The sequence below is a fragment of the Girardinichthys multiradiatus genome, chromosome 4, assembly GCF_021462225.1.
Source record: "Girardinichthys multiradiatus isolate DD_20200921_A chromosome 4, DD_fGirMul_XY1, whole genome shotgun sequence".
Taxonomy (NCBI): domain Eukaryota; kingdom Metazoa; phylum Chordata; class Actinopteri; order Cyprinodontiformes; family Goodeidae; genus Girardinichthys; species Girardinichthys multiradiatus.
Window position 1 is genome coordinate 50,362,994 of NC_061797.1, and position 20,145 is coordinate 50,383,138.

Consider the following 20,145-nt stretch of genomic DNA (forward strand, 5'->3'; position numbering starts at 1 on the left):
GGCGGAGCCGAGGTCCCGTCCTGTAGCCAGGCCTGGGGTCGGGACTCGTGCCTAGTGGCCGGGTTGCTCCTCACGGGACCCAGCTGGGCCAAGCCCGAACCCTGCAGGTGGTGGACCCCAGTGAGCCTCAGTGAGCTTGTGCGAGAGGTCGGGAGATATCGGCTAGAGATAGTTGGGCTCACCTCCACGCACAGCGTGGGCTCTAGAACCTATCTCCTCGAGAGAGACTGGACTCTCTTCTACTCTGGAGTGGCCTGCGGGGAGAGGCGGCAGGCTGGGGTGGGTTTGCTTGTTTGCCCCCTAGCTCAGCCCTTTCGTGTTGGGGTGTACCCCGGTGGATGAGAGGGCCGCATCCCTGCACCTTCGGGTTAGGGACAGGTCTCTGACTGTCATTTCGGCCTATGCGGTAGGCCGAAATGACGGTAGTGCGGAGTACCCTGGCCTTCTTGGTGTCCCTGGTGGGGGTGTGCTGGATAGTGCCCCTCCCGAGGACTCCATTATCCTGCTGGGGGACTTCAACGCCCACGTGGGAAACAACAGTGACATCTGGAGAGGCGTGATTGGGAAAAATGGCCTCCCCGATCTGAATCCGAGTGGTGTTTCATTATTGGACTTCTGTGCTAGTCACAAATTGTCCATAATGAACACCATGTTCAAGTGTAAGGGTGTCCATCAGTGCACTTGGCACCAAGACACCCTAGGCAGGAGGTCAATGATCGACTTTGTTGTCGTATCATCAGACCTTCCGCTGCATGTTTTGGACACTCGGGTGAAGACAGGGGCTGAGCTGTCCACTGATCACCACCTGGTGGTGAGCTGGATCCACTGGAGGAGGATAAAGCCGGACAGACTTGGCAGGCCCAAGCGCATAGTGAGGGTCTGCTGGGAACCTCTAACGGAGCCCTCAGGCAGGGATGTATTCAACTCCCACCTCCGGAAGTGCTTTGACCAGATCCCGTGGGAGGCTTGAGTCATAGAGTCCGAGTGGACCACGTTCTCTGCATCTATTGTCGATGCTGCTGCCCGTAGCTGTGGCCGTTAAGTCAGTGGTGTCTGTCGCAGCGGCAATTCCCGAACCCGGTGGTTGGCTTGTGGGACTTCTGAGGCGGCTGACGGGTACCGTGAGGCCAAGCGTGCCGCAGGCCGGGCTGTGGCAGAAGCAAACATTCGGGCCTGGGAGGAGTTCGGTAAAGCAGCCTCGGATGCTTGTGAGCTCTGCTTAAAAAAAAATCAACCAGTTTAAATTAACTGAAAAAAACATGATGTACTCTGCCAGAATGATGCCAGAAGTTTGCTGATGGTTACATAAGGCCTCTGTTTGAAAATAAAATCAAACTGTTTCACCGATTCCCTGATATTCTTTTGTTTTCAAAAATCATTGCAGCAGTATGTTGCATCAACAATCTAGCTTGGAAAAGTAGGCAAGAAATCCAACCAGCTGAAACGAATACTACTGATTCTGCAAAAGGTGAGGTCAGATATCCATCCAGAGTGGTGCCAGAAGCTCGGTGATGGCTATAAAAACATTTGGTCAAGGCTCAACTTGCTGAGAAACATTTAACCAAATATTAGTGGGTCTGTGTGTATATATTCAAGCCTCTTGGGTCAGAGGATATTTTCAATAAAAGCAGTTCTTGTTTCTAAAAAAAATAAATTGCAGTTTATTGTACAGTGACTCCATCCTGGAAAAACAGCAGCTCAAATAAAACATTTCAAGTCCACAATTTGTTTGACATCCATAACCATGAGCGGATGGAAACCTCTTCACAGAACTGCATTTGATTAATTATCACTGGCCCATAATGCAACATGCTAGAAACTTCAACAGGGGGAACATTTTCAACCCATAAAGACTCCACCTGTAAATGTAAGCTGGAATGTGAAACTTAATCATTTACAAACTTCATACTCTATGTTATCCGATATAAAAGTAGGTTTTTGTAAACTCGTTTTATATTTGGCGGAAGAGGGAATAAAAATGGTTCATAAAGGTTGGAGACATTTGATTAAACCTCACTGACAACACACTGAACCTATAGACCAAACTGTTTGTTCTCATTTTCACAGCGCTCCTAAATGCAAGACCTGGAGGACCCGGTGGATGTGGGTGAGGTCCAATATAAACATCAGTTCCTCTTAAAAGGAGAAGGTGGACCAACTGGGAGCTGAGACTTGTGTGAGCATAGATTTTCCCCCTCCTCCTCCATCTCCTCTATTCTTCCCCAGCTGGTGTTGGTTTTTTCTGAGCAGCAGCAGAATAATGAGCGGTTCTGACTGAGAGATCAAACCAGAGTGCCGACCGTCCCTGATCAATAACTGTCACCGAGAGCACCAGAGGGGCCAAACAACCATATCCCAGAGGCAGAAATCTGGACGTAACCAGGAAGAGTTTGCAACCATGGATGCATCTATGTTTGTGTTTTGTGACACAAATTAGGTGAAGCCAGGGATAAAAATGGCTGCAAGACAAGAGGAAGGAGTGTGTGTATCTGTGTGTGCTCTGTACTGTACAGTAAAATCACACTCCAGGCTCAGCCTCAGGTAGCCTGAAGCTTATTAGAGCTAATTGGATTCTTTAAGGAACTTCGGCTCATTATCTGGAAACGTTGAGGAACCTCAGCTCCTGCAGGGTCTAATTTATCATCATTTGAATGTGAAATACCTATCCCATCTCTGACTTTTGATTAAGCTCTCAAATTGTTGTTGTGGGACCAGATTTGACTCACACTTTTATTTAATTTTTAAATGCATGACTTAATTTTGTTTGACAAGTTTACCTTCTAATTGAGCAGCAAACTTCAGCTGCATAATTGGACCTACAATTATACACCAACACCTACTGTAGATTTCATTGGTACTGCTAGTGTCTGGAGGAGACTTACATGATGACAACGGGGGTCTGATGAGCTATTATGTATATTATGTTTTCTAATGTTGCATTTTTCAATAAATAGGACATCTTCATGGTGCTCACCACATTTTTATCCAGTTCCTGTAGAAGGTGGACAGCTCCACTGGTCCTGCAAAGAGTTGGTGCTGAGACAGTTCAGCTTTTTGTGCTGAATTAACAGACAGAACTGGTAGGAAGGAAGCAAAGATAACTGGGTACAGAGGATGAATGGATGGATCTGAGATCAACAGCACCAGAGAGAAACAACTTTTACAAAGGCTAAATGTTCCTTCGATATGCATGTTTGAACCAGCAAGCTCGATCTGCCTTCAAAAGACCAAATAACCAACCAAAGCCATGGCATCCTCGTTCAGTCACTGATACAGCCTCAACATACAGAACATTAATTATTAAAACTCTGTGTGTGTGCAGAACGCGGGTCAGCGTGCTTCAGCTAACAGAAAAGAGAAGCAAATAGAAATTTAGATGTTACTGATGTAAGCAAAAACTAACTATGAACACATGGTGGGATGTACAAGTTTGATCACCACTAAACAACGGAAACCTCAGATTTATACAGCAACATGCATCATCATACTATGCACGATCCTCACTTAGTAACAGCGTATTATCAGTTCATTTCTGTGCATTCTTCACACCCAGCCTCGACTGTTCTTGTTAGTTTACATATTTTTGAGGATATGTGGATCATTGCCGAACGGAAGTCCACCCTGAATATCTTGTGTTTAGAGAAGCCACCCTCTGGTGCTAAAAATCAGTTCAGCTCCCCTTCTATCAAGAAACGTTTCCATATGAAACTTTTTATCCAAATTATGCCCAAAGCGTGACCCATCCAGAGATGATTAAAACTGGGACAGTGTGATAATCTGTTGGATGCTGCAGCATTCATTTCCTTCCTGTGTTTATGGTAACTTTTTGCTCTTCTACCTCAGGGTCCAGGTTTCTGGGTCCTTAACAGCTGTTCAGTCACTCACCTGTGTAGCATCTGTACATAGCCCAGCATAAATACTCTTTGGTTACGTTACTCCATGTCAGATTCTGTGTTCCCACACCCCGGTTTTTCCGGTCTGTTCTGTTCATTAAATCGTGTTTTACACTCTGCTCTCTGCATTTGGATCCCAAATAACACCGTAACATGACTGATCAGTGCTCTTTTAGTAAGATTCGACCAGATTCCTTTTTCCTTTAAAATAGCTGAACAGTTCTGTTTTAACTGATCTGATATGCTTCCTACATAGACTAGAAATGTGTTTATTTGCATTGTTGTCTTTTTAAAATTAGTCTTGTATTGAGAAAGGAAAATGTTTTCCACTAAAGAGACACAGCTGTGATCAAAATACCAGCTTAAGGGAGTGCAGAAAAATAGGCTGCCAAGCCAAAACCAGGAAGACGATGGTTAACCACCACGGTGGAGCAAAGAGTAGCCAAGATGGGAAAGACTCAGTGGCAAGGTGATGAATGCAAGTCAACAATTACCTGGGAGTACTGCAACTATTAGAAAACACCGACATGAAGCCAAGCTTTGTGCAAGAAACCCATCTGTTAAAAAAAACATGATGGCCTGAAAAGTTTCCAACTTGCCAAAGAAGTCACTGACGGGCCTAAGGAGAAATAGAGCAGCATCTTATGGACTGATCGAGCAGCTTGTCAGATGAGCCCCGAACACTGAACTCAAGCCACCGTACACTGTGAAGCATGGTGGTTCAGGCATCATGGTATGGAGGATGTTTCTTCCTTTGATGGCCCCGGGCCAATTTATCACATATCGGGGATCCTGAATCAGTCTGAATAAACCATGATGCTCGAAGAAGTCATGTTGCCCTGTGCTAGAGAGGAAATGGGAATTTTAACAGACCTACAAGGTTAAGATTATGGAGAAACCAGCTTCATCACTGGATTGTAATCTACTAATAATTTATGGGTGACATCAAACCGGCAGAACTAAGGAATGCAGAGAAACATCCTGGGCTCTAATAACTGTTCACAGGTGACAGAAGCTGCTCAACTCCATGCAGCAGAGATTACAAACACTGCTTATACAACTATTCGTTCATTGAATTACAGGTAAACCAGGAGTATAAGCGGTTTTCGGTTTATACACAAATGTTTGAGTTTGTAAAGAAAAATGGCAACACTGCCGTTTATTTACAGCCTAATGTTTCTTTTTTCTAGACCCAGGTTGCACACCTGAGGACAACCTTATATTAAGACTTTAAAACATTAAAACATTGTTTTATTCAATTTAAGCATTCAGTTTCCTTTGGTAAAACCCTAACGTCCCTTGTGGTGAATCAGTTCAGGTCTAAAGGTCAGCTGTCCTAGTAGGATTTCCATCCTTTGGATGGAAATGAGCCTCAGTGTGCAGAGAGGTTACAAAAACTAAACAGGAAAGCTGATGCAGCTGCAGGAATCCAACCCAAACGTTGGTCGTTTTCTAATTAAGACAACATCCTCCTGTGTTCTCCAGACATCTGGACTAGGGTTTTTGTCAAGGTGGATAAAATCAAGAACAGTTTAGAAATACCAAATCAACAACAGAATGATTTCATAGAAGGATAAAAGGAAAATTAATGACTTAGAATGGCTGAGCCAGAGTAGAAAACTAAACCCAGTCACAAGTAACTGGATAGGGCTGTGGATGAGAGATGTCCTCAGAACCCAACCAGAGAAGTTCTGAGAGACTCTCCTACCAAAGAAAAGTCATTCCTGAACCTGAATCTAAATGTGTTTCACCGGCATTAGTTTAAGGCTCACTCAAAGGCCTGGTCACTGCAGACTGCAGATTTTATGTCAAACTTGTGTAGATTCTCAGTCATTAAGGACCGGGCAATCCTAAATTCTTCAGTAGAAGGCAGCTTGACTTCTGTTTCTTAAATGCACCACACTATACAAGCAAACTGAAAATCTCATCCCCTCTGATGCTCGTTTTCTTGGTTGTTGGTGTCAACTCTACAGACTTTCCATTTCACGATTCCAAGTCTTCCCAGAAATAAAACCGCTTCTATATTTCTTAATGAATATTTGATAAACTAATTAGGTTAATGTAAAAACAGTCATAAACAAGTTTTATAATAACCCTCCATTTGTCTTGTTCATACAGACTGTTATGGATGTTTGATCCTGTGGCCTTTTCTAATCATCTCTTTGCTGCCTTAAATATTTCTGCCCTTGTTGCTTATCTGCTGCACCGCTGACTGCTACAGCTGACACAACATAACCTCTGATCACATAAGATACAACACATAGTCAAGGATAAACTGATACAAGAGGATGACCCCCTTTAGGAGGGTTAAGAACAGATAAAAGCAGGACCCACGCTCCATTCTTTGCTCGTCTCGGTTCATCCCTAAGATGGGCTGAGGGGGGCCCGGTACCGAAGGTGAATGTCACTATTTCTCTGTTCACTGTACACTGATCATTTTGACATTAAATCTTGATTTTATACTCAACCATTTCTCATTATTTCACAAGGTAAATACTTTGCTGGTTTTACTGGTTGGGTCTCGGAACTGGATAGAAACGGACCCGGTGGTGCACAGGAAAGAGGGTAAAAACTCCCATTTTACAACAGGACCTTATCAGTATCTCAGATCATCGTGGCCAACTCAAACTTTTCAACATTGCTTAAGTTCATTGAGATTTCTACACAGATCCCTGAAGGTCCCAGCCTGTCACTCAGCTTGAGGTCTGGACTTTGACTGGGCCATTGCGGCACTTTTTTTTTTGTTATTATGTGGTAGATTTGCTGCAGTGTTTGGGTTCATTGTTCTGTTCTGTTGATGACCCAGTTAGTTCCAAGATTCAGCTGTTAAACTCACGGTCCATTAAATGCATGTGGCTGCTGAACAAGCACAAAGCGTCAGCCCTCCACCACCGTGTTTAACAGCTTATGTCTCTGTGCTGATGTTTGACAGAAATCAACCTGAACCCCCCCAATCCAGAAATATGGGTTATAGGTAAATGTTGACACTGGCCTTAGTAGAAGAAGAGCCAAAGGGTGAAAAAGGGCCTCAGCGCTTCTGTGCCTCTACCCTTTGATTTAATCTCAGCTGAGCTAATCTTGGGCCCTCATTCTCTGTGTTTTTTGCCAATTTTGTTCACTTGGCTGGTAATTTATTTGCTCACTCAAAAACTTGGACCCCACCTCCTACACATAATTGTTTTCACATGTCCCACTTTTCTGTAAGCTCTCTGTCGTCTCCTAAACACTTTTCAAGCAGGTGTCTCTTGTATTAGCAGCCATCTGCGATGTCTAAATGAATAAGATTTTAACTTGGTTCACAATGAAACTCACTTTTAGCACAGATCCCAGGAATATGTTTCAGAATAAGATATATTTAAAAAAGGTGGATGACATTGGTAACAGCATGCACCGTAAACCCCAATCCATCCATGACATAAAATTGTATTGTGAAGTCAATACAAATGTTCGAGACTGTCAACGTGACATAAATATTTTATGTTTACTTGACTCAAATACACCTGCTCCCCATTCACAACTGAGACCTTGTAACATTAACACTTGCCAGCGATTTGGAGATTAATGTCTGTGTGTTGTTATTTTGAAGGGACAGTACAGTTATACAAGCTGTACATTCAGTAGTTTGCTATTATGTAAAGTGTCACTTTTTTAGTAGTGTTACATGAAAAGATCAAACCAAATATTTCCAAAAATGGCAGGGGTCTACTTCATTCTGTCATATACTGTGTATAGATACGTAGAAACGTTTTTTAAAAAGGCTTGGTATTTTAGCATTTCATTGTCTTTTCCATGTTTTTCACTACAGCAAACACAAAACATCAGTGTTGACCGGGTTGCATCTCTTCGGTGTCTACCACTGCATCTTCAAGATGACACAGAGCTCTTCTACACCTGTAAGGTGAGCTAATATACTATTTACTTGAACAAGCAATAGTAGGATTAGCATTTATCTGAAAATGTATGAAACCCAAAAAACCTTTTCGTACAGGTTAGTGCAAATGCACAATGTAACTAAACGTCAAGTGGCAATGATTAGGATCTAACAGTGACGCTGATTTTGAATGTCTTATCAAGTATTGTTTTCAAGTTTGAAGCAACACAGAATAAAAAAGAAAATGTTGTGCATATTGTACAAACCATAACAAGATATTAAAATTTAACTGCAGATTAACCCTTTCTGAAAATCCTTTGACACACTAAATCTACCATATAGAGAATTTTAGTTGGTTTTGGTAACATTTGAACAAAGACTTGAGTAGATCTAGATGTTTTTTTCATTTATTTCTGAAACCTACTGAGTGACTGACTTCTGAATTGTTCATAAGTTGAACAGAAGCAAACTTTTGTCACATCAGTGGATGTTCTGAAAACATTCCAGCTCTCTGGGATGTATGGGGGATTTCTTTTTTTAGATTGAAATGTGAATGGTCTACAAATTTTGAATTGTTGTAATGAGCCACACACAAGCCTAACTGTATTTGACGATTTAAGATAAAATCATTTGAACAAAGACAACGAAATCCAGAGATTAACAAGATCAAATAAGTTTTACTCTATGTAAATTTGTGATATAAAAGAGTTCAATGAGTGTTGCTATTAAAAATGTTTTTTAAAAATGGTTCTGACAAGGCTTTATTTCATCACAGCTATCACTAGAGATTTTCACGAGAGGTTTGCATAATGCTCTTTCCATCTATATGTTTGGGTCCTTTTGGGTATTCTGATAGCTCAGAAAACTCAAAAAACACGTTTATTTGGCTTTCATTTTTATGACTAATGTTTAGTTATGGACACTCTACTGATACTTTAGTAACACAAAACAATGAAATAATGTCTAGAACACAAATATTGTTTTCTGTGACAGACTTGTGAGCTGATAAACACACAAAGATCAGATGACATCCATTAGAGATTAAGATTATTTCATCAAATGTAATTGTAAATGTATAATATTTTTCAGGAGGGTGAAGACCAAGGGCCTTCCATTAAGAGATCTGCTGCCATTGTGTCCATTATTGGTGACAGCGAGGATATGAACACGGTGTCATTCCATCCTCAAGACGTCAAGGTCTTTCTCCAGGAGCAGGTTGTTTTGCAAGGGACTAAATGCTGGCCAGATGCAATAATGCATTTATATGGCTTGCTTAATGTTATCCAGGCTATATATCCAAAAGCAATGACCTACACATTTGAGTTTATTAAGAAAGTCCTCCTGAATGTAGATGGCGAAAAACCCAAACCAAAAATACTGTCTTTAAAACATAAGCTGTAATGTACAAAGGCAGTGTCACAAATGAATTAAAGGTCTGTTGAGGTTAGAAGTGACCCAGGTCATGGTTATACAGCAAAAGTTCAATCAAGGGCAACTGGACTGGTTAAGATTTCTTTGAGGTGCTTTAAGACAACAAACCTCCTCTGTTGAGTGAAAGCTGTTCACTGTGGGTGTAGATTGTGTCTCTGAAACCTCTTTCAAACCAGCTTTCCTCCCTGTCTAACATCTGGATCTTGTGGCTTTCAGAAAAGTTTCAGTTGTCTTTCAGATGTAAGTAAACTGCTGAGTCTTGTTCTGAGGAGTTTGCTCCTCTGTGTTGGGCCATGCATTTGTGAAGAGGTTGTTTCCTTTTCCCAACATGATGTGTAGATCTGTATATTAGGGAAATGTAACAAAGCAACAAACAAAAGGCCCACTTATCCCCCATTTAACAACACAATCCTTGTTTCCATAGTCATTGTTTGCAAAGAAACTCTTGTAAATGCTCACAGTTGGCAATTGATGGTCATTCAGACCACCTGATCCTATGGTTTTCCAATGACTAGTTAAAACAGCCAGAAGCACTAACAAACCATTTGGATGGATCATGGTTACTTGTACCTAATTAAAACTAAACAGCTACCATTCAGTCAAGCAAAAGAAACTCTTCCGATGAAGGACGAAAGGTCTTCAAGACACCTTAACCAATCCAGTTGATCCTTGATCAAACAAAGTTTAAATAAGCAAGTAAGAAGTTTTTGAGTGTTACTTTACATAATTTGTCCATCAGAGAAAAAAGTGATTGCAGATTTTAGCAGATATAATGAAGACCCACAGTAGGCATTATGTATCCGTACATGTGTGTTCTGATCAGCTTAAGTTGGGTAATTGTTTCAGACAAACAGGTCTTATTTTCTATGGCCCAATATGTGTGACACATTCATTAGCGCGCACACTTTTATAAAAGCACATATTGTATTGTGAAGAGAAAATATACATTTGAGCTAACAAAAATTAGTTGTTCGCTCTCTATTAAAACTCTATTTCTGCACTTGCCACTCAGTGCGTGTGCACAACTTCTCCGTGCTCGCTCACTTCTAACTCTGAGAGTCTATTTTTAACTCCGCTCTCGCTCAGCTTGTCGTAGCTTTACAGTGTGTCGCAAAAATCAGTCAATCACCGGCTCAGAGAAGGTAAACCTGATTGGCTGTTTGGTCTCCAATTGGTTGCTAGCTTCCAAGAAAAAGATGGAGAGAATTTGGATGGCACAATGCATTCTGGGTGTTGATTACATCAGATGCAAACAGGTAGTATTTTTTTGTTATACTAATTAAAGTCAGATTTTGCTAAATGTTTTGGTGTAAAATGGTAGTCATAATTATCTCCCAAGCCTGGTCAATGCAAGGACTCATCCTTTTTTAGTTGTCCTTGGTTAGACTAATTAATACACAAAACAATCATACTTTCTTAATTACCAAAAAAAAAAGAGAATACTAGCGCTGGTCAACTTGAGCGCCTTCGCTTAGGAATTTGTCCAATATTGTGCCATAATTTTCTTTTTTCTATATTTTCTATTTTTTGGGTTTGTTTTAATTAGAAACTTATATTTATTGTTTAGCTTTTTGTTAAGCAGAGCGCACAGATATTTATGTTTGTTGTTTATTTCCATCATTGTGGTGTTATATTGTTGTTACAGTCTGCTAAATAAAATAGATACAATTTAGAACATAGTGGCCTAATGTTTTTTTTTATTTTTACTACATAATTATAGATTAGTAGTGAGAATGTAGAGATAACATGGGAGTTTGTATAAACAACTAAATGTTATGATATATAACAATTTATTTCCTTCTATAGAGCTGTTAATGTGTCCATTTCTGTAATATATATTTAATTTTGAGGTGTTTCCAAAATGTTTTAAGAGTTACTTTAGATAAGTGAATTGCTAGCAGTATTAACATAATGCTTTTAGTAGTTAGTGTATGTTCAGAACAGTGGTTCACATTAAGTTTTGAGTATATACAATTGAATTGGAGATGTTAAATTGCCTATAATTCATTAATTACATAAAGTTTCGGTTAAAAACAAAAACATTTTGTGTCCTCAAAACAATTAATAGTTCCGGTGTAAATATTAGATATTTAGTGTAGAAAGCATGAAATATATTGGTCATAAATTAATTGTAAAACTTTTTAAAACAATTTAATAGTTTTTATGTAACACCACTAAAAAGACATGGGTCCAAATGGCAGAAAATATCCACTAAACAAGTTCAACAAAATGTGTAAGATTGACTTAATTGTAATAGTACATTGAGCATGACAAAAAAAGTTATTTTGTAGCATTTTCTTTTGTGTCTAGAACACTGATTTGATTGCGTTGTAAAACCAAATTTTTTTAAGCTTAACGTACACAATAAAATGCCTTAAACAACATGAACAATTTGGTTCAAAGGTACAATCCCAAATACGCCATCATAGAGCAAAATATTGTTAATTGCACATAAAAAAAATACTTGTTGCAGACTGAATACATTAATGTTAGGCTGACTATAAGAATTCTGTTTAGTGAAATCAATGTGTTTGTGTTGAAGAGATATTAATACATTTATATATAATGGCTCAAAAGGTTTGTGTTATGTCCACTAGATATTCCCACTTAAATTATATACTATTCAATGTTAGTAAAACAAAAACTATTTTATCATTTGACTGAAAAAAACGGTGTTGAGCTGACGGAAATCTCAGTCAGACAAGAGTCACATTAAACATTTAATTTGTGTTGGTTGCATTCATAACTTTCATGTTACTGTACTCAAAGGTTTTGTGTGCAAGCTGTTTCCAAAATTATTTTGAGTTGAGTGAGCGAATTGGGGTTTACAGTGTGTTTCTGCTCTGTCCTTTCACAGGTTATGAGAACGAAAAGGAGACACGACAAGTTGAAAAAGTGTCCAATCAATGCCAAGCAGACAACAATCAATGGAGCTGCTTGAAATAAATGACACACATTTAAAGAGCACAATATGAGCAGAATAAAACCAACTAGCAAACACACCTTCACACAGAGGCAATCAAACACCTATTGAGAGGCTCTACAATGAAATAATGGTGCCCTGTCTGTATGCCTGGGTTAGGAAAGCACACATAAAATTAAAATTCACAATCTGCTCTGTGTCTTTTCAATGCTTGGAGCATCAATGAATCGGGAAAGCTGAAACCTCAACATCTTTGTCCTCACGCACACAGAGTTCCCCCTGAATGATCTCAGCCATACCTATTCCTGATTTAAGAAAACAGGAAAATCAGAGATGAGTCCTGGTTCTCCGAACATCCGGCCTAAAAGCAGCCGGGATTTCTGGCTATTTACACTTCGGAACCTTGCAGTAAAGGTGTTACCATTGAGTGCACGTGGCCCAGTTTGCCAAACTGTGAATTCATTGACCAGTTATTGACCTGGCAGAGGGCTAAAGGTCAGTTAGACAGAGCTGGCTGAGGGAAATGTTTCTGCCGTTTACTGAAGGAAACGGTAAACCAGGATTAAATACCACTACAGCCAGGCACTGATGCAGGTAACTTGCACACCTGTGTTATAAATGCACAGCTTAGAAATAATTTGCAAAAGACAAACTACAGTGTGTTATAGGATGTGTCCAAAGTCAATAAAGAAAACAATCTTGCTTCTTTTATTAATGAAAAACCTCCAAATAAAAAGAAGGGGCATATTTTCATCCTTCACAAACATTTATTTGCAGAACCTGTGGTAACAAGTGGCCTAGAGTTACTTTCTGTAATATTCAAACTACTAAAGACATAAGAAATTAAATATATTCAACATATTTTTACATGAACTCAGACCCGGTGACAAGGGGCGGGCCGGGGGGCCAGGCAGGCCTGCCCATTCAGGTGTCTGAGACCATGTGGAGTGGTAGAGGTCCTACTTCTTTTAAAAAGGAAGACACTTGTTCCAACTAATTAACTACAAGGCATCCTACATCTCAGATTTCCCGGGAGTTTATTGTCCGGAATTGGAAAGTAAAATCCAATCGTCAAACCTCAGGCCTTAGTCCACATTCAAGGCACACATTTAAGCTTGGCCCCTAAGCAGGTTGGCATCCATCAAGACATCCCCCTTGTCCTAAATCCTGTTGTTTATGGACAGGATCTACAGGTTTAGTCGTGGAGAGGGAATCTCTGGGCTTCATTTTTGTTTTGATGATGTGGTTCTGTTGGCATCTCCAAGCCATGACCTTCAGTTAGGACTTCTGATGTATCTACAATGAGAATCAGTTCTTTAGTTGGATGCCTAGGTCCTAAACTGGAAAAAGATAGATGGCACCCTTCAAGTTAGGAGTCAGTCTCCGTCTCAAATGGGGAGGTCCTGTTAATGAGCAATCTTGTAATTGAGAAGGAAATGGATAGATATAGACAGATTGTTGTGTCGTCTGAAGTCCAGAGATTGCTTTAACCTGTCCTGGTAAATACAAACTAGAGCTAAAAAGGCAAAGCTCTGGATTTATCAACCAGTCTACATTCCAGTCAGGGTTAACTCCTAACTTGATGGACGGATTACTCATCCCTTCTGGTCCGTGAAGATGTTAGGACTCCTCAAGCTACTTGTGCTAAATGTGGTCTAAACTTGGGATGAAATGTACAGGTCCAACAGCAGCCCTAGTTTGGATTGCTTGCTTACTTGGTTGATTTAGGTTGACATTACTATTCCTGGGCCACAGGTCAAAATGACACAATGTCCACATCACTTAATGTCCCTGCAAGATTTTTCCTTTCCAAAACTTCAGTTACTGTAAGACGGTGTTCGTTAAAACAGTTTGATTAGGTCAGGAATCTCATTCACCCTAAACCTTTAGGTTCTCTGAAGCTTTTGCATCTGCATGGATTGTCCTGCAGTCTATATGGCGTTCACTGTAGGGCTCAACGTCGCGTCTAGTTTTCTACAAAACATTGAATTTAATTTATTTGGTGACAACACAACTGAATGCAACATTAGCACTTGACCACATACAAAGATCATCAACAAGGATAAAAACACAGTAAAGCCAAGAGCTTATTCCCATTGTGGTCCTCCAGACACCAAACGGCCAATAAAGACATCCAGTACAACAAGTATAAAACCAGCAATATAGATAAAGAAAAAAAAAATCAAAATAAAGCGAAAAACAATGCAGGATATACACAAAATGGTTTTTTTTTCAGTTCGACTCCCAGTCTTTCTGCGTGGAATTTGTCTGTTTTTGCAATTACTCCGGCTCCGGTCCCTGCAAATAAATTTATGTACAATTCTGTGACCACTTTAAGGTTTTATTTTAGAGAATATTTCATTACTTGTTGCTGCCACTTGAGGGCAGTATAATTTTTTTTTCTTGTGAGTGCTGCTAATGAAACATTTAAAAGTTTCAAAGAAACATATTTGTCATTACACCTTGTATAGTTGGTACCTCACGTATTGATATCTGCTGACCACATAAGATACACATGGACATAATTGTTGGTACCCCTTGGTTAATGAAAGAAAAACCCACAATGGTCTGTTAGGATTGTGAATCTGAGAATAATACTTAATATTAATATTTTATCAAATAACATTTGGGTCTGTTAAGGATTGTCCTGTGAATACCAGCCCAGTAAGGCGATGGTTTTAGGACAAAATAGAAAGGTGTGAGACAAGCTCTGACATTATTTAACAGCATAAACTCTGCACACATATGGAATGAATTCACACAATTTCTTAAAATACAAGAAGTTATTAACAAAAATAAGTCAACTCAGCGCAGACGGCGCGTTATGAGCAATCTTCTGTTTAAAATCACCCTTTAATAAAGTTTGTCTTAACTTTAAAAACATACAAACAAAAAACACAACCTCAGCACGTGTGCTGCAGATAGCCTGCTAGCACTAAGATAGCTGAAATCAACACAAACAAAACCAAACTTTAGAAAAATGGAAAACGTTTAGATCATTTCAATCTAAATCCTTCACTATTACTCTCTGCCCAAAACCTAACCTCATGAACCATGCTGAGGAGTTGTCCAAGCGACAACTAAGTTTGAAGAGAGCTCTGTGAACAATGGATTAGCTTCCAGCTAACCTCCGGAGCAGTGGCTGGGCGGCCGCTCTGTCGGGCCAACCAAACTGCACGTTACCACGGTGATGCGGCTACTTGTTGTCCTTCTCTCAGGCAGGGAAAACCGCTTGTGTACCTCTTTGTACACAAAACAACTGAACCTCAGTGGACCTGTCTGTGAAACACATGAAGCTTGAAGATGACACCACTGTAATTGGCCTGATCCAGGACAGTGATGAGTCTGCATACAGAGAGAAGGTGGGTCAGCTGGTACACTGGTGTGGTCAGAACCACGTGCAGCTTAACCCACTAAGACCATGGAGATCATAGAGAACAAGGCAGCTAACAGGGGAGCTCTGCAGACCCCACACATCCTGGAAACAAACAGTTTAGACTTTTAAATTCAGGTCGGCGCAACAGAGACAGTTTCTTCCTCCAGACTGTTTCTCTGATGAACACCTCACCGCCTGAGTGGTCAGCAACATATTTGCACTATTAAAACGTGCCTTTATAAAAAGATATTGGGTGCACATATATTTATATATATCTTTTATTTTCTATCGTTTAAAGTTTACATTTTTGTGCTTTTCTCTGCCTCGCCCATTCATACAGAACTGCAGCTTCCTTTTGAAGCTGATTTCAACCTGAAAAAGACTCACAAAAAGAAGACAGGGATTCAATTAGAGAAGTTTATTAGTGAATGTTTATTTCTTTGGCGCTCAGACCCCAGTGGAAGACGTGAATGCTGAGAATGACATGCGCTTGAATGAACATCTTAGGGTTAGATTTAGAGATGTCTTCGCCCCTGGGATCCGATCCTGGTGGTGGAGTGGAGGCCTGAGGAGATTTGGAAGGAGTTTGAAGGGCAAATGGTGGAGATGGAGTGGAGGAGGGTCAAAGTTCAGCTGCAGAACGGAGGGATCCATGGATGAAGATCTTTTAAACCGGAGCCTTGAAGAATGATTGGCCGGGGAGAAATGCAGACTTGATGCTGATTGGTGGAGCAGAGCCACATTGAGGAGTAATTAGACGAAGCTGGAGGTGATGGTACGTCTTCCATGTTGAATTTTCGTTTAAACTCCATTTCTCCAGTAACGGTTTACTCTGGAGTTATTATCAATCAGTTTAAACATTTAAAACATCATTTTTTCTACCTTTGTTGTCTGCAGCGTAAGGTACAGCCCAGATTAGTGGATGAAACTAAATAATAACCGTCAACTTCTGAGAGAAAGAAATCTGTATAAAATTTATCAATTATCAGAAGTTATCTCTTCATACATCTAAAACTTCCATAAATAAAAAAAAGTATCTTTGAATTGAATTGAACACGGTCCATCAGGACTAACAGGTTGTTCTTTTCTGTAAAGCACACAAACAGTTGTCTATAAAACTGCACTGAAGACCTGAATAGCTCATCTTTATGGTTCTCTGTCCAGAGAACCAGTTTCTTTTTGTTAACTGCATGCAGGATACAGTAGAGGCTGAAATTCATCGTTATGGACTGCTCCAGTTCAGCCTGAGGCTTTCGATGTCCTCACAGTCTGCATCAGGCTGCTCAGACTCAACTGCATGTAAAGATGCTGTTTACAGAGAAAGATCTTCAGTTTTACTCCTTTAAGAACCGGATCATTGCTGATTAACCTGGAGAGTTCTGAAGCGCTCAGCCAGAATAAGATCATGGAAAGATCATTTTATCAGGAAGGATCATTAAACACTAAATAATTCATGTAATGTTCAAGTGAAGTTCTTTAATTAAGTCTGAGAGCAGTTTCTTAAAAAAAAAATACATAAAATAATAATGCTGATATTTATTTCTGAGGTGCAGTTTGGGTCTGTACAGCTTCTTTGGAGACCAAAAAAATCTGTTCCCCTAACTCTGTGGTTCCAGCCAGCGGTCAACCTCCAAGAGTCTGTTGCAAGCCTTTTATGGCCTAAAAAGGTGTTCCTGCAAAAAGCAGAGCCACCTCCAAGTTTTACCCGTAGCCCGAGTCAGGAGGGCATTCCCTCAGTAACCAGAAAGCTTCAGCTACAGGTGGACTTGGGAAAACAAGGAGTGACCGACCGAGTTAACCTGCAGTTTCTTTATGAGAAGACTACCTGTGGAAAGACTCTGACCAACGAAGATTTCCAGCACAAGGAGAGAAATGCAGCCTCAGGAACCTGGTAACTAGGAAACTAACTGGGCTACACAACATCTTACATGCAACATGTGGCTAACAGGATCCACCATGTCATCACTAATTTCAACAGTAATGATTATAGCCAACTACAGAAGCGTAGTAGTTCATTAGTTGGTCAAAAAGAGTACCTAAGGCAGATGTTCTGTTGTTGGCTGCAAAGACCCACATGTGTCCATGGACATTCTCCCGCTCTCAGGTAACAGAGGTCCGTGGCTTCATTTTATTTTTGAGGGCAATGTTCCTGCCACATCGCCGAAGACGGTACTAGTTTATGCAAATCACTTCACCACGGATCGCTTTGAGAACTCACATCAGTACACGTCAGGATTTGCAGAAAGAGGGCAGATCATAGTCGGGCGAACTGTGAGCAGTGCGGCCTCCGCGCGCACTGCTCACAGCTTCAGTCAAGCTTACCAATTTCCTTATTTCTGGTGGCAAATTCCCACATTTCCCACGCTTTCTGCCATGATGTCATCTGATGGGGAGTCATAACTAATTTGCCGTGTGGCTTTGGAACAATAAAAAGAAAAAAAAGGTAGTGTTAAAGGCCATTAAACCAGAACTAGGGACAAAGAAGAAGAATACACCTCAGTGCGAGGCTGAGTGTGGCCGTGAAGCTGCGTATACTTGCAACCGCCTGCTCGAAGCAGTGTGTCACATATAAAACAGTTCGATGTGGAGACTTTTTCCCACCAAGTAATTTATTGTGTGACACCGCATACACGGTCGTAAAAATTGAGCTTTGCGCGGACATGTCCGGCAGACATCAACGTGGCCTGGCACAGACTGACACAAGAGAGGCTGCCATACAATCTGCGCCACCGTGTCATCTGACCACCATCAGCAGGCAAGGAGGGTAAAGTGTCTTACCCAAGGACACAGCGAATGAGACAGACTGGGCGGGGTTTCAAACTGGCAACCCAACAGTTACAGGACGAACCTCTACCACTGTTGCCACTGTATATTTAAAATTATATTAAAACTTACATTACCCAGTCAGATCCAAGATATGTATATACATTTTTGTCATACATTCTTGCAGCCCTGGAAGAGAGCAGCTAGTTTGTCTGATCTTATGGAGTATTTATTGACCAATATTTAGTAAATTTGTCCCGTCCTGTACTGGTTTGTCAAGGATCACTCAGAGCTGCACAGCGATGCACCACCAGGTAGAAAATCTTTGGACATTATATGTTTTTGATCTGCAGCTGTGCCTTTAAATGCAGTTTTCAGACATAAACTGTCTTGACCTGTTTTTGTTTGCATTGGTTAGTTTACCCCATCGCCATTCAGCTCGCCTGCAGTTTTCATCCCGAAAAGATACAGTCTACTGAGGAATGATTCGTACCCGGCCATGTGTTAGTTCATACCAGCCAACAGGGGGCGCTGCTGCTATGCCTCCTCCCCTCCATCAGCCATACTCACTTATGAGGACTTCTCAAAACAAGACCACACTAGGGTTCAGCTATTAAGACTTCACAAAATAGTAGCATACTTGCAACTAAATAAATAACAGTAATAATTATTTTGACAACTACATTGTTTTTGTTATTGTTTGGTGCAAAAATCAAATTAAACAATAATCAAATGTATTATGCTTTGTAAAGAGGAAGTGGTCGGCCATCATTGGTGTATATATGCTGTGATGGCTGCTGGTTGAAAAGCCTTAATTCAAACCTTTATGAGTCGGTGCTGTAGACATCACAAAAGCACACAGACATTTAAAGCTAAAACACAATGAAGTATTAGTTCCTGGTTTGTTGGCGGTGCCTTTATTCTTTTTATCATTTCCATCAATAGTTAATTACTTCATATTTACTGATAAGTAGACTTGGTCCTAGGATGATCTGAACTTAATCTGAGGTATCTTTCCTGTTTTAATCTAGCAGAGGTCAGTATTCTTAAAGAAACAAGTTGAGCTCTGAGGTATTATCCTGAAAAACATTTTTGTTCCTTTCTCTCAACATTCAGTTCCACATTTGACCAAGAGTGCAACAATAATAATAATAAATGTGCCATTAAAAGTTTTTCTCAGAGGACTTCCAAGTCAATCACCTTATAAACTCCCTGCTGAAAGGATACAGCTGCAGCCTTTGGGACTCTGGAACAAGCTTTATAAACACAACACACCATGTATCTGAACTAATGAACAGTGCTGATGAAAGGAGACCAAAATATTCAAACAACTCTTTTCCAATTGCACAAGTTTCCCAACAATTATCTGAAAGACAATAGGTTGTTGTGTCCCCTAGTGATAATTCATCACTGACATTTGAACATCCCAACAGGCTTCCAGGACAAAGATCAAACTTGAAGCTGGAAATCACTCCACACTGAACAAGCATACAAACCCAACAGACATACAGTATCTCAAGTATTCACATAAAATTTATCAAATGTCCAAACGCCGAGTTGGATTTGAAAACAAAATTACGATGAGAGAAAAAGTCAAAGCAAAAAGACCTTCAACAAGTTCATCATCATCATGCTAATGCATCTAATGCAGGATTAGATAATGCATTCATCTATTGAACTGTGGCATTTCAGACCTTCAGCATTCACCCTTAGTTCCAGCTCTGCTGTAGATGGATCCTACATACCATTTCAGCCATAAGATCCAGAGGAGAAAGGCTGTCTGAAGGAGGAGGTCCACAGTTTCACGGCGGCTCCCTGAGAGAGGAGGAAGGAAAGAGACGTCTACAGTAAATGACCTCGCTATGTTGAAATATTAACAGCTTAAATA

General features: G+C 40.4%; 1 protein-coding gene across 1 annotated transcript in view; it reads right to left on the reverse strand.

Moving 5' to 3' along the window:
* The window catches only part of LOC124866761 (SH3 and multiple ankyrin repeat domains protein 2-like), a 317,419-nt gene that overhangs the window by 281,268 nt on the left and 16,006 nt on the right, over positions 1-20,145 (reverse strand). Inside the window, exon 3 of the mRNA XM_047362701.1 lies at positions 20,003-20,072. Coding sequence (XP_047218657.1) covers positions 20,003-20,014 — 12 coding nt within the window. The 5' untranslated portion in view covers positions 20,015-20,072. The remainder of the gene's footprint in view (positions 1-20,002; positions 20,073-20,145) is intronic.